This window comes from Hydractinia symbiolongicarpus, chromosome 8 (genome assembly GCF_029227915.1).
Source record: "Hydractinia symbiolongicarpus strain clone_291-10 chromosome 8, HSymV2.1, whole genome shotgun sequence".
Lineage (NCBI taxonomy): Eukaryota > Metazoa > Cnidaria > Hydrozoa > Anthoathecata > Hydractiniidae > Hydractinia > Hydractinia symbiolongicarpus.
Window position 1 is genome coordinate 5,553,260 of NC_079882.1, and position 15,854 is coordinate 5,569,113.

The 15,854-nt window shown below is 32.2% G+C and overlaps 1 protein-coding gene across 1 annotated transcript; it reads right to left on the reverse strand.

Annotated features, from left to right (window-relative positions):
• Positions 1–416: 416 nt before the first annotated feature.
• LOC130655038 (serine/threonine-protein kinase PLK4-like) lies at positions 417–10,602 on the reverse strand. The gene is made up of 18 exons (XM_057457739.1): positions 10,474–10,602; positions 10,290–10,385; positions 10,101–10,196; positions 9,303–9,417; positions 7,934–8,046; positions 6,966–7,054; positions 6,784–6,880; positions 6,010–6,068; positions 5,483–5,531; positions 4,536–4,563; positions 4,294–4,340; positions 3,936–4,072; positions 2,711–3,542; positions 2,412–2,490; positions 1,875–2,160; positions 1,405–1,678; positions 1,039–1,145; positions 417–640 (listed from the first exon to the last, which is right to left on the reverse strand). Exons 1-18 carry the CDS (start codon positions 10,513–10,515, stop codon positions 553–555), a joined length of 2,634 nt encoding a protein of 877 aa, XP_057313722.1. The 5' UTR covers positions 10,516–10,602; the 3' UTR covers positions 417–552.
• Between the last annotated feature and the right edge of the window lie 5,252 nt (positions 10,603–15,854).

Sequence of the window (15,854 nt, forward strand, 5' to 3'; positions counted from 1 at the left end):
GATTACGAATCTACTATTGTCGATAAATTGCTAATTGAAGCAATAAACCATAAAGAAACGGTTTACAATTTTTTTTTCATTTTGGTCATTAAGATTTGTTCCTTTGAAAATTTCTTTTGATGCAAATAATTGAGGGGATTCCCCTGTAAACCTTCATATGGCAAAATAACGACAACAACGACAACTCTTTGGAATTGCGGAAGAAAAGAATTTCTTTAATCTTTTCGTCCGAAATATTTTCTTGCGCAATAATTCCCCCCCCCCCCCTTTAGGGCAAAACTTCTGACGAACCGCCATAATAAATGCAACAAGATAGTGACAAGCCCTTTTTTTGTCGCAATCACATAGTCTGCATTTATTTCATGCTTGGAATGGCACGTTTCATTGAAGGCTTAAAGAAAAAGTTGGAAAAACCGTATTGAGAATTGGTTAATATTAACATAGAATAATAGCTATACACAATTTAATAAAATTTGAAAAGCATTAAAAAACATGAATCTCATTAAAATAGCTGCACTTCAAATCTTCGTTTTATAAACGACACACGAACAACTAGATTTGAGCAAGTTTCTGAATTATCGCAGGAAGTTGGCATAGTCTCGTTTTCACTTCAATAGGCAGCGAATCTGTTTTTGAATACCTAAAATAATAAAATATCAACACGTTGCTTAATGTTGGACATCTTCTTAGCCCGGTAAAGTATAAGTAAGTTCAGCTTTTTTGAACCTAAGTTGCTTGATAGCAAAAATTTGACTGATTTTATTTTGGGCGATTATTTGAGTATGGGCGTTTATTTAGCATTGCTATATGGTATTTTCGTCTGTACGTAATCTTAAAAAAAAATTGAATGGTATGTAACCGTCTTAGTTTAAACAGCCGCGGCTAACACCACAAGGTATCCACCTATTACATAAGTAAACGTAGTTTAAGGCGTGTTAGAAGTTGCATCTTTATTTTTACCATAATGCTATCTAAAAGGTTCACTGAACGAGGCGTCCCTAAATTGCTTCACATAAAAAATAAACAATGTAATCTGACCTCGATGTTTGTCCACCTTTTTCTGTATACTGCACAACAAGTAATGTTGGATGAAATTTCATCTGTGCACCATCGTTAAACTGCATGTGTATTTCCCCACCTTTTAGCTAATGAAGAAAAAATGAAATCTACCAATATTCTAACAAGTTCTTGAATTTTAGCTTGACCTTTTAGAACACGGCGACTGCACATTAAAGAAAATTCTAAAGTCCATATCACACACTTCAGGAGAGTTTAAGTGAACCTTCTTTTCACGGTTTCTAAGGCCTATTAGGGTGAGCTTCCACTCAAATAACAGTTGTCAGATCAACGATCCTCACTTTTCTTAGTTTGCATCCAGTTTAATTTAGCCAAGTATTAACATACCTGTGAAGCCCAACCAGCCCCATCAATGAATGCACTCTTTACAGATTCACTGGATTCATTTTTATTCTCTGATATTCGATCTAAAGATGACGTCGAACTTGCTCGCACAATTGGTCCCTTTGGTCGGTTAGGTAGTGCTGACGTTATTTTACTGTTTCTTAAAGGCGATGTTTGTTTGTAATCGGAAAAAAGTGTTCCGTCATAGGACATCACAGATACCGACGTCGGTCCAGTAGCGTGGGGAGATGTAACTTGTGACGCCATCGTGTTCATACTAAAAGAAGAGGCAGTCAGAGCATAACATGTATAATAATGCTGCTACGGATTTTTTTTATAGTAATATTTGAAATATCCAAAACCTTAAACTTACTCTCATTGTCGGCGTACTTAGTATCTGGTTATAACGCCTTACAAAAAAGTATGTACCAAACGATGTCCATTGTAAGCACATGGTTAAAAAAAAGAAATACCTTTTCAAATCAGGGATTTTTTTATCCCCTCCCTCGTCCTTTTTTGAAGTGGGTCTCCTTCCAACGATCAACGGAAAATACGTCCCAGGTCCTTCCAAACTTTTCTCCAATTGTTCAACGGCGTGCTCGAGAAGTTGGCAATGTTTTAAACACGTTCTACTGTGAACAAGAAGATCTTTTTCATCATTATTCAATTCGGTTTCGCTTTCCTGTTCATTAACCTTGTATGTGTGACCATCCTTTGAAACTATTTTACATTCAGTCTCAGCTATGCTCACTCTTGAACCTGAAAGAAAAAAACAATTGTGAACAGTTTCCGACTAACGCAGATTTTATTTTTGCCTGAGATAATTGCTGTACTATATAAAATGGTTGTCTAGATATTACAATGTTTTATGCGCGCAGTAAATGTTATCGTTTTAACTTTAATTTTGACTATGGTAGCATTGCCAGTATTAAAAATGTGAACAAATAGTAATTTAATTGATTAAATAAATACTATTCAAGTAGCATAGAGCAAATTGCGTTCCAACTTACCAGAGTAAAAGTTGACTTCAAAATTAGACGGCTTGTTTTCCATGAGTGAGCATTTTGCTCTACTCGAGTAAAACGTTATCTAAAGTTAAGGAAATAACCCAGTATAATAACCACCGCTTTATAAACTAAAACACGTGTTTCTTCTATTTGCTTTGAACCTCTTGGAGACCTATCTTAACACATTAAATCAAACGTTTGAGATAAAATCCATTCAATATTAAATACTGGTTATAGCCTGATCGGGCACTAATGTAAACAAAGGGGTGTAAATAAAAACCTAAATAGATCTTCGTGAATACCTTTGGTGTTTTCATTTTGACAAGTCGTACAAATTTTTCCGCGTACTGATACTTCTTCCACAGTTTTCTCGGCAAAGAATCGTGAGTGTAAACAGTAGCATTAGCAGGTAGAGGAACGGGCGTGTCTTGTAAAGGTACACCGACTTTACCATTAGGGTCGAATACAGTGATTTTTGTACCATCGGACGAAATCTTGACAACTTCAATAACGTAATTCACACCAGAACGTTGCTGAAGGAATTCTAAGTTTACAGTTTCATCATCCAAAATGCTGACGACAGCATTGCGTGTTTTTTGTCTTATAGGGCGCAGTCTCCGAGATGATAATGGATTCGTAATGTTATCAGAGGATTGTTGGCTATTTTTCTGGTCAGTGTGCTTCGCTTTTACCAGACTTGGGATTTCGTTTTCTTTTCCAGAGTATTGTTTCTTCTTTTGTCTGTCTTGAATAGGAAGAGCATCCATATTTCGTTCTCTTAATATCATACTGCTTGTCGAACCTCCGTGATTTATATTGTTGCTTCTTTGACAATCAAAATTATCATGGTAACTTCTTTGTGTTTCAATTGGTCGACTAATATTACTAATTAAATGATTGCACGTAAGTTTGTCGTGGGAATGGTTTCGATTGTCATAAAAGGAACATTGAGAGTGCGAACACTGTCCAGAACATGCAGTAAACGATCGGCTTGTATTACAACACGTAGCTGGTACGGAATGTCTGGTATCAGTTGCATGATCCGTGCAAGATGAGTTCGAATTTGAAGAGAAACCACGAGTAGAAATACAATTAACCGAATATCCATCTTCTTGGCCGTTAGAAAAGCTATTGCTGCAAAAAAAAGAGAAAAAAAGAATTACATCGTTATAGGCTAACCTGGGCTTAATAAGATTACATTTATAACCTTTTAATTGTATATCGATATTCAGCTATTTGTGGAAAACGTACGTTAAGTCAACTTTCAACTAGATAGAATATCTAGAAAAGACTGGTTTGCAGTATTCTGGTTAACTAGCAAAGATAAAAGTGATTGCTACTTTTGGTGGAGCAGTTTATTTTACCATGTTCTTTTTAAAATAATCCGTCTGGAGAGTAAAAAATAAGCTTTTAAGTAAACGAAGAAAAGCATATAGGTATTTTGTGAATTCTAAAGTACCGTTAAATATATTAAACAGATCACTTTACGTTAAAGTGCACCAGAGTTATACTAAGTGAAAATCGTACCTCCTAAGAAGTTTAGCGGAGGAAAGTTGACGCATATGTGTTGATGAGTTCGTCGATAGAATGTTATTGTATTCATATCTATTGCTAGCATTCGTGGTTGTTGTTGAAAATGTGCCATGACCACTGTCCAATGAATTCTGAAAATTAAATATTCAAGATGTACATCTTATAATATAAAATTATTTATATGAATTTCTCCTCAAAAAATTATTTATATAAATTTCTCCTCAAAAAATTATTTATTAATTTTTTTCCCCCAAAATATAATACAATTTTTCTTTAAATAATTTAAAATTATTTCTTTTTTTTATAAACTAATTTTTTACAATAAATAAGAGGTCAAATATCATATACATGCCTGCTTTTTGTATCGTGTTCGTGTCATAAATGGATGATCCAGCATTCCTTTAAAAAAGTTAAAAAATATATTTTTCAAAACATCTGTATTAGTTTGATGCTGCACATTGCCAATTTTAACATTAAAAAAATAGTAGTTTGGAAACACTAAGATCAATTATTTTAAATAAGCATTAGGTCTAATTTTTACTTTAAAATAAATTTGTACCAAAATACAAAAAGAGCTGCAAAATCTTCGCATACCTGATAATGTAATTCTGTCATCAGGATTCTAAGGTGAATACAAAATGTAACATACTTTTCGTGTACTATCATTATCATAGGTTGTGTGAAAGCCAGGCAATTCCATGAGATGCGTGGGCAATCACACGCACTCACGCTAACACGTGCAAATGGTATTAAATACAAAATATAACATACTCTTTACAAAACTACACATCTTGGAAAGTTGCGATGTTCACCTAAAATGCTAGTCTCCTTCACTTAACGATTTCAACATTGAGTATAATTCATTAAAGCTTGATTCATTAAAACTTCCAATATTATTCTTGAGTATAATTCTAATATTATTCTTGTTTACATGTATTTATAGAGAGTGTATTTTCTCAAATTCTAACTGTATAAAAAAGGCTCGCAGGAGAATAATTTCAAATCTTCTTTTCCTTTCTCGAAAGAGAAATATTGTCACGCAATATTCTTATGCAAAGAATGTTTCAGCACTGCTCATCTGCCATAAGCACTTAAGGGACCTGTTTTATTTTTGTAAACACATGCTACTATGAATGTCTTTCAGTTAAAAAACTTTCAAAAATAAATTTGTAAATAAAATGTGCAAAAAATGGCTTTAAGGACAAAAGGAAATAAAGTTGAACTTTGTACTTTCGACCCCAGGAAATATTGACAGGAATGACTATTGATGGCACAAAGTATGTGACCAAGGTTTGGTGTAAATTATGTGTGAAACATGCTTCTGCACTTAGAAGTATTTCCCTTTACTGTGGTTAAAGTAAAATAAGAAATTAAAAAAAATGACGAGTAAATTCTCTATGGATAGCATGCACGTTATCTTCAAAGAATTCCCTGAAAATCTTAGCCTTTATTATCACATTCTTCAGGAAAAAATTTTTACTGAACTTTTCTAATTTATTTATCCTTATTCAAAACAACTTAAAAAAATATCAGCAACTTACTTTTTTTAACAAGTTAATTATTAAATCTTTGGCTTCAGCAGAGAGATTCCTACAGAAAATAAAAATAACTTTAAAACCTTATTAAAAAATTATCTTAGGTAAATTTTCATAAAAAGATTTCACAGATCCACAAATTCTCACAATTTGTAAAAGACAATATCCTTTCGCGAAAAAATTCAAAGAAGACAACACATGGAACTGATGATAATTCAAAAACATATCTTATATTAAATACTTTTCTACTATTTAAAATGTTAACAAACTGAAAGCTATTACGAAGACAAATAAAATTGCTAAAGAATTAAAGTTTCAAGCAATTTTTGTATAATGTGAATACTCTGGTTGTCAAGTTTTAAAAATGAAGAGCAGTTTGTCTTTTAGCACACCATAAAACTAAACGTAACCATTAACAGCCTCTTTTTTAGAAAAAGCTATGAAAACTCTTAAAAACTGCTAAAAAATAATTTTTTGAGGAAACGTCATTCTTAGTACAGCACGAAATAGTAGAATTATTTTTGCTAACTCACTCTGGTAGTTTGTATTCTGCTAACACAACTTTGTTTAACGTGCTTGTCACATGGTCAGTCTAAAATGGATAATGCATGATCAATTTTTTTATAAATGGTAGGACAAATATCCATAAGCAAAATTTCATTTTAGTGCAATGTACAGAGAATATTTCTCTGTTTCTCTGTACAACTAACTTATTTTTGAAAAAGAGTAATTTATTTTCTGATCTTTCGTAAATCCCTAAGGACATGTTTTTTTTTTATATATACAACTTTTGTCCCCAAAGATATTGTGAAAACTAGTTTTTTTCTTGCATGATTTTTAAATTATTAACATTCCATTGTCGTTCATATTAGAAGATAAAAAAGTATTTTTCTTATATACGCGGTATATGTATATGATTTTATGTGTAAATAAAGCGAGTTAAAACTTGCTAAATGTTAAATATTTCTAACGCTGCTCTGAAACATCCTCCTTAGAGTAAAAAGCTTATAAGATTTGAAAAGAAAATGACATCCTAAACTCCTGAAAATTGTAAAATAAAATTACCATTCGAAAATGATTAGATTTGAGATGACTTTTTAATCACTGTTAACCTAGGACAAAACCTATCGTAAATTACTTCTAACTTTGGATTCCAACTATTCAAAAACCATTCATTATAAAACAATCTAACCTCCACAGCTGGAAAGACCAATTTAAGATAAAATACTTTGATATACTATCCTTCCGTTCTTATAGAAAAATCACTGTCTTTTTTTTTCTAGTGCAGAATAAAAAATATTACTTACATCAAATGGAGGCTCGCCAACAAGTAGCGTATACAACATGCAACCTAAACTCCAAACATCTGATTCAAGACCATGTGGACTTCTGGTAGCAATTTCACTAAAGTAAACAAGAAAAATATTCGTGTTCTTTTTTATTGCACAATAGAGTTACGGAAACATATACGAAAATAAAAGTCTATTACGGTGAAATGTAATTAGGAGTTCCACACATTGTGTAGTGTTTTTCCGATGGCATGTTTAACTTTGCTGCCAGACCAAAATCAGCAATTTTCTAAAAAAAATATTTTGAATCATTGAGGTGGAAAAAGTGGTTTGTTTAAATTTTTAATTACATAATAAACAAGTGTATAAATTACAATTTATTTATTAATTTATTTATGTCTAAACAGTAAAAGACGAGATGTTAACCTAGAGTGTTACCCATCTGTGGCTTAACATGTCCAACTTACTACTTTTGGGTCTATTATTTAAAGTAAAGTTTTTTCTGTTTCGAAAAAGCCAGTCAATGAATGGAAAGTAGTTGCATTTAAAAAAGTAATAAAATGGTAAAAACTAGAAAAAAATTCATAATTAAGGGGTAGGAGAAAACTGGAAAATTCCCCTACTGCAGATGACACTAATTATCCACCCTGGCTTACGTTTATTGAAATATTGCAATGATTAATTATAGACAAAAAATAAATATTTAATGTCAGCTGTTAAAACTCTGGTGGAGAAATATTAAACAAATAACTTGTATTAAAAAGAAGATTGTCATAATAAAATAGATATTTAAACATTCGAAATAATAAATCATCAGTAACTACAATACATTGACTAATAGTGACACACCCAATTTATATGTGGAAAAAATAAAATGGTGTATGCTGCTTGGCCTGTGATCACAAACCGTGCTGGTTATTGAAGTCTATTAAATGCAACTTCTGATTAGTCGCTAAATGAACATTTTGGACAAAATAAAAACTTAAGACATCTAGATGTAGTCACTAAGTTTGCCCAAATTTAAAGCAAATAAATGGGGCGACTAACGATATTTAAAAAAAAATAACTCTAACCAGGCTCGCAGGCTAGATAGTAATAACATTCAAATGAATGTCAAAATTTAATTTAAGTTAAAATAAAAGAAGCAGAAAGCCAAACTTTAACCTACCACATCCATTTCCTTTGTCAACAACAGATTACCTAGTGATAAATCTCTATGCAAGATACCATGAGAATGTAGATATAATAGACCAATAACAACTTGCAACAAAATTTTGGATGCTATAAACAAAGAAATGAACGATAAATATTTTCATAGATTCAAAAAATGATTCCAAACCTTGCCCTGAGCAAATAGCTTCTTAAGAAATGATTACCAAATTTAAAATTTTAAAATAGCCAACCTATTGTTTCATAGCCAAATAATATACTGTGGCTGTACTCTGTTATATGGTGGGACAGAATTTTTTCCTTATTTTCAGTCTTTATTAGCGATTTATCCACAGTGAATATTTTCGGCAGTTTGAGCATTTCAAAAAATATCAATAATTGTAATAGTTTTGCTCCTTTCCTTTGTACACTATTGACACATTTACACTTATACTTTGTACATCTATCCACACTTACACATGTTTTAGCAGAGTAGCATGTTCAACAGACAATGTTTACCACAATTTCAAAATTCAAATTATTATATAATATAAGTGTTACTTGGTCTGGCCTTCTCTGGTTTAAAAAGTTGTTAATAATAATAAATGTTTAAAGCGGCTAGCCCAGAAAATCACAAAACCTACACTTAGTGGATTGTTTCCATTGGGGGGGGGGTCACTAGAACAAAAAAGAAACAAAAATTAAAAAGTTAAAAAGTGATCTCCATTAGAATTTGCCAAATACATTAAAGATCAAATTCTTAAACGAAAGCAGACTTCCATCACAGGTCACTTGGTCTGGAAGATTATTCCACACTTTTGCAGCTCTAAATGGGAAGGCTTTTTAGCCAAATTCCGGTTTAACCAAGGGAAATGTGAACCTGTTTTTTGAAGCTCCTCTTGTTTGATGATTATGACAGTTTTTTGTCAAAAGGAATTTTGAGCGCATGTAATCAGGAGCAATGTGATTCATGGCTTTGAAAACTAATATGGCATCGTTTTCGATGAGTAAATTATTCATTGAATATTCCCTCTCTTTCCCAAGAAAGGTACGGACACATTTTAATTGTTTTTCTAGTTTTCCCAATCTACCTTGGGTGGCACAAGCCCATGCCGAGGAGCAGTAGTTGAAATATGGCATGACAAGTGCATTAATTAAAAGGTTTTTTGTGTGAGGGGTTAAGCAGGATGCAAATGTTCATGTGAATAAAAGCTACAATGTTTAAAATATAATTGTTTGAGGAAATTTACTCTTTTGTAAATATATAGGAAATACAAAATGTTTTTAAATAGTTTTTTAATACCTATACACAACTAAATCAGGCAGATTCAAATTTGAACATTTTGTTAATGTGGTGAAACGCAGGTTGTTTATAACTGGATGTTTACCTTCCTCTTCACTCATACCACAATGCTTCTTTTTTAAATATTGTTGCAATTCACCATTATGGCATAGCTCCAAGACAAGGTAGACATAATTTCTATCTTCAAAATAACTGAACATCTAGAGAGAAAATATAGTAGTAACAGTTTTAAATGAGAAATCAATACAAATTTTTTAGTTGCAAAGGATAGTCTTGTAATACATAGTTATTTTACATAGTTATCTTCCACCAAATTAAATTTCTTTATAACTGGACCTCGTCTGTAATCTGAGTAAAAATATAGAAATTTTGCAAAAGATACAGCTGCAAATTTCTTTTCCAAGATATTTAAGACTCCAAAAACAAGTAAATTAGATACACATAATTATTTTTTTACTTTTCCCTTGTTTCCTCAAAAAATTATTTTTTGGATAACAGTGTTTCATGATATCAGCAGATGATTGGCTAATAAAATGATTTAGACACTGGAGACACACTATCATTTTGGAAACAAAGAAAATTTATGTTAGAATGAGGGCCACTATACGCAAAAACTCAGTCATCGTGTTTGGGGCTCACAGTCCCCAGAGTGGCTGTATTACACAGGGTTGTCTGTATATAATTTTAATAATCTTTACCATTTTTTTAATTCATTTAAAAAATAACAATTTGATTATGATGTTTTTCAGGGTAACCTGAATTACAACTTCTATATGCTATATATAACACAAGTTGAAAATACAAAAAAGCTAAACACAACAACAAACTTTCCAAACCAACTTGATAAAATTAAAAACAACCATACGCTTGTCATAAACTTTACCTGTAATACTGATGGGTGTTTTAACTGGCTATGGATTTCAACTTCATTCCGAACTCTTTTCATCATACTGCCATTTTTGATCTTTCTTTTATCAATCTTAAATATATTTTATCCTTTTTAATATGCAAAGCAAAAATATCAAAAGGCTAGGGATTATTTCAGGAAATTATAGTATAAAAAACTACCTACCATTTTAATTGCAACTTCTTGACCGGTAGTTCGTTGATAACCTCTATAAGCAATAGCAAATGCTCCTTGTCCAATACTCTCCATGATTTCATAATTCTACATAAATATATGATTTCCATTATTAATGTTTAACAAGGATATTTCTTCCTTTCACTAAAATATATATCTATCTAATATTACCAACCTTGATTGAGTCTCCATCCTCAAAACTAATTCCAGGAGCCATTATATATTATACTACATGGAGTAATTGAATAATCTACCTTCATTCAGTTTTGTTTAGTTAAATAATCTGTAAACAAACGCAATTGATAAAAGAATCAAAAAATTACTTTTTGTATATAGTTATAACGTTGGAAAACAGTGTAAAAAATTTTAAGAGTTTTTAAAATCTCATTTTTATTAGGATTATTTAAACACTAAATTTGGGCTTATATTTTATTTCTATATATATTCTTCTTCTTTCTCTTTGTTTATTAAAAAAAAGTGCTTAATAAAAAGAGCAATTTACACACACAGGAAAGAAACAAAGACAATTTTTACATTCAATACTATAGTTTCATGCTTTCGCAATCCTCAGTTGAATAAATTGACAATTAAACCGGAAAAGCAAATAAAATAAAGTTATGAAAGGACAATATAATGGTATCTATAAAAAAGTAACATCGATCCTTCTAGCCTTTAGTATCATTTTGGAAGAATTTGTACTTATTGATGTGCCTGCATTTGGAGATTAATTCTGATCCGTGTTTAATAAGTTGTTATTATTGTACATTGCGATTTCTAGTTTCTCGGCTAAACACAAAATGCATTTAATTGCTTTGGAGTTAGGGACAAATTCATTACATTGTCTGATTATTTTCTATGTGATTAATGGTATGTAATTTTTATCTTTTATATGTCATACTTCTTTTGAAAGTTCCGTGTCTTTTTTGTATTTAGCTGTGTTAAAGGATTTTTTGTGGTTGGCGTATCTTTGTTTAAACGTTGTTGCTGCTAGACCAATGTAAACCTTGCGCTCATAGTTGGGGATGTTTGAATTTATGGTTGCTTTATAAATAATGTTTTTTGTTAAACATTTATTTTCAACTGGGCATTGTTCCTTTTTAATGCAATTACAATTTCTATCCATTACTGTATCGTTATTGATGATTTTGTTGTTGTGGATATTTATATAGGCTTTTATGTTTTTTGTGCAGCTGTAAAAAACTTTTACGTTGTTGCGGTTAAATAATATATGGAGCTTGTGTTTTGTTTCAGGAAATGTTTGTCTATAAGAAGCAAGAACAATTTTCCGATTTTCGTAGATACGTTTACATTATAAGGAGGATGAAACCATATTATATTTCTTTTTGTTTTCTTATTTTTTGCGAGCTTTCTTTCGTTCTTGGCATTGCAGTTTAACATCGTGCCCGGATTGCTTTAACGCCTTCTCATAAATTGGGGCGACTTAGTTAAATATTTGTTCATTTGAATGTTCGGATAAACACTGCTCAAGAATGTTCGGATAAACACTGCTCAATAGTGATTGGAATTTGTTTGGTGATATTAGGTGGGTGGTTGGATTGAGTATGGATGTACTGAATGATGTTGTCAGGTGTGCTGTATGGTCCATTGTCGAGATTTAGTGTGATGTCTAAGAAATTACAATTTTTCTAATTGCATTCAATAACGATTTTGAAACCGCATTCTTGGAATAATGCTTGTATTTTTTTGTTTATTTCTTGTTTAACATGAACAATCCAACGACTTTGCAAGCTTCGGCACGGTCATAAGCACCCATCGTCATGTCGAACAATTCTCCTTCCTTCTTCATCCACGTTTGTTTGCTAGTGTCGAATAGAAGCGATTTTTTCACATGGAAGATGGTTTTTATATCGTCTTTATATCTAAAAGTTAAATTGACGTTTCGAACCTAGCACGCTTCGATTGATAAAAGAAGTTCAACTATGACTTTTACCAAATTTATCAACAACCATCAGCTGAGATGTTGGGAAAGGAAACATATCATTACATAGTTGCTGATATCATTGGCCATGGTGAACAAAGATTTGAGTTTTTAAAACTGTAGGTACTTTGAAAATGTGCCTCCAGGACCCTAACTGGGTCTGTGCTCTCTCAGACAACGGCCTGCAACATTAAGTATCCATAATCCTTACATGGTTAGGTTAATCCAGGGCTAGGGTAACATTCACTCATCCATATTAAATCCTCACAAGGAGAAAAAACAGTCTTCTGTACAAAGTTTGAGAGTTATAACCACTGATTTCCAGTTTGGTTTTAGGAAAAAGCATGACAGAGCATGCAGAGGCATGCTCTGTTACATCTTACTGCAATGATAAGACATGGAATTGATTGTGGCAAATATGTTTGTGGGACTTTTTTAGACTTACAAAAAGCCTTTGACACAGTTGATCATTCAATCGTTATAAATAAACTCTTATACTATGTTGTTAGAAGCATAACTACAACTCTCTTTACTTCTTACCTTACAGGCAGATCTCAATTCGTCACCATTCAGAGCAAGGCCTCCACAAAGACAGTTGTAAGACATGGGATACCTCAAGGATCAGTCCTAGGTCCTCTCCTTTTCTTGATATATATAAACGATCTACATGTAGCCACTAAACACTTTAAGTTCATACATTTTGCCAATGACACTAGCCTGCTATTCTAACCATTCTCTTAAAATAATTATTAACCAACAAGTGAATCAAGATCTAACCTTACTCAGTGGATGGCTAAGGGTGAATAAGATCTGCCTAAATGTCAGAAAACTGAGAGTCATCTTTAGGTCAAGACAAAGAATCATTTAAAAAATTTAAATTTCTGTATTAGTGGCCAAAAAATTACACCATCAGGAAACGTAATATATTTGGGAGTTATAATTGATCAGCACTTATCTTGGAATGAAAATTTCAAAGTTATAATGCCTAAACTTGCTCGAGCAACACGTATGCGCTTGCCAAAATAAGACATTATGTTGCTTCACCACTGCTGAAATGAAAAATAAGATCCAATCAGTAAAAAATAAGGCACTTTGTATAATCCACTTCAAAAACCCAATAAAAGCTCCATTATACTTAGAATCAAATATTTTACCAATAAATGATTATATGAAATTAAAAACCTTTTTGATCACTTCAGGGATTGTCTGCCAAATGTATTTCACAATTTTTTTTCTCCTGCGAGCAGTATTCATAATCACTAGTACCACCAAATTCTCCAACTGGATAGTGTGTGTTGATTGAACCAATATAATCACCTTTGGTTCATATTCAATAAAAACTAAAGTGGCAAAAGACTGGAATAAAATCCTTCAACTTGTAGAAATTCCTCTCGCACAGTGCTCCAAGATAATACTCAATAATCATATCTCAAAATTGCTACTTTCTCGTTAGGTTTGGTAAGAAATGGCATTGTCTTATGTCTACCGTTTGTGATGTTTTCTAAAACTGAATATATCCTGTTTAAGCACAAGCTTAAACCAACAAACTATAACTTCAAATTATTCATCAATGGCAAGAAACTCTTCCCCAGTAACTGCATTAAGTACCTTGGTATTCTCTTAGATTCTGATCTTAGCTGGAAATCTCAGATCAATGCGATTGCGGTTAAACTCAAGAGGGCTAATGGAGCTAAGCTAAACTCTGACACCTCATTCCACAAAGTGTTCTGAAAACTGTGTACCATGCTATCTTTGGTAGCCATCTTCGTTATTGCAATGAAATTTGGGGCCAACCTGGTCATCACTATATTGATCGTATTTACTGTTTACAACGTTGTGCAGGTAGACTAATTTATTTTGCGCAATGCAGAATGACTTCTACCCCTCCTTTCTCTAATCTTAATATTTTAAAACTTGCTGATTTGGTCCACATGAAAAATGTAATTTTTCTGTACAATTTATATCACGGAAAACTCCCAGAGGCACTTCTTGATACATACAAAGTTGACTTTTCCCACTCTTACCAGACTCGTGGATCTATTTTTGGTTTGATAAATCCCCCCACTGTGTTAACTAAATCCTTCGGCTTGAACTCGATTCGATATCAGTCCATTTATTCATGGAATTTTGTACAAAACTCCTTTCCTTCAACTCAACTAGTCTCTCTCACCTCTCCTAAACTAACTTCTTCTCTGATCCAGTTCTTTTTCTCATTGTACTGCTGAGTTTGTCTTTTTGAGTTTTCTTTTAATATGCTGCGTTTTGCATATGTTTTTGTTTGTTGTTTTGTTGTTTTGATTTTGTATATTAAGGGTGGCCAGCATCTTGTCATAGTCATAGGCTAATAATGCTGGTCTCCTTACAGTGATAGCCTAATTTTCTTCGTAAATTTGATATTTATTTGACTTTTACCTTATGTATGCTACTACTGTAGAATAAATACTTCTTCTTCTTCTTCTTCATGTGTTGTTATATTGTCTTATGTGCCGCTCCACCTCTTATGTTAATGTCATTTAATTCATAGTGCCTCCTCATTCTAACTCCTCCCTTAACATTTTGTTTTTCTGGTGATTCAATACTAGCTTTTAGCTATTTTTTACTGCTTCTTCATAACACCTTATTTCATGTCCTAGTCTATCAACTTTTGTATAATTTTGTATAATCTGGTATTTTCGAGAAATAAACATTTACTTACTACTTTACTTACTAAAGCTAAAATGCCACTAGTTGCAGAAATATTTTTTAAATAGATTCTTAAAGATATTTACTCATAAATTTTGCTTTAGGGGGCATTCACAAATAGATTTAATTAGAACAGAAGATATCTAACTGATCTGTTATAAAAATCCTGTTACAACTATTATGAAAGCTCGAATACTTTTTTTAAAAAAAGTAAACCTTACAAAAGACTCAAACCTTTCATTGCACCAGACAATAATTTTTTTTTGAGGAATCTTGTTTACCCAGACAACAAGTCAGCTGATGTTTGGTATGTATGTTGCAGAAAATGAGAAAGAAAAAGTGACAACTTGGTGAAAACATCACCAGTACCAGAGTCGGGCTTTCAGTGCAACTTTAATGTTTTGAAAGGGTCCAAAAAAAACACAAAACAATATTTCAGAAATAATCCTAGCAATACCATAGCGTAAAAAGTTTGGTAGCTATAAACATGGTAAATACATTAATATTTCTGTACACAACATCTTTGTAAGGGAGAGGGGTCCAGGATAGGCTTTAAGTTAAGGTATATCTTTCTTATCGATTCGTTAGTGGCCCCCCGGAAAGCTTCTTTGTAAGGGAAGGGTTGATCAGTGTCAGGGAAAACAAACAAAACATGGGAACCTACAATCGCCCTAAAATCAGAAACAGGGATTTTCTTTTTGGAATTTTACATCTTCGGAACATATGCAGATGTGAAAGTATTATTTCTAAATGGAAGGTTACAACAAGATTAGAATGGTTGGATTATTAGCTAGCGATTATTAGCAGTTTTGCACAAATCCAAATATCAAATTGCCAATCATTGTCTCTAAGAGCTGCTTGTTTCTGTTGGTTTTTTTAATGGACTCGGAGACTGTCACATTTATTTTTTATATATTTATTTCCCTATTTTGTGA

Coding starts and splice junctions, on each gene's coding strand:
- LOC130655038 (XM_057457739.1), bottom strand. CDS start 10,515: ATGGCTCCTGGAATTAGTTTTGAGGATGGAGACTCAATCAAG. Junction 9,418..10,100: donor AACACCCATCAGTATTACAG/GTAAAGTTTATG, acceptor TTTTCTCTCTAG/ATGTTCAGTTATTTTGAAGA. Junction 2,491..2,710: donor TCAAAATGAAAACACCAAAG/GTATTCACGAAG, acceptor CCTTAACTTTAG/ATAACGTTTTACTCGAGTAG.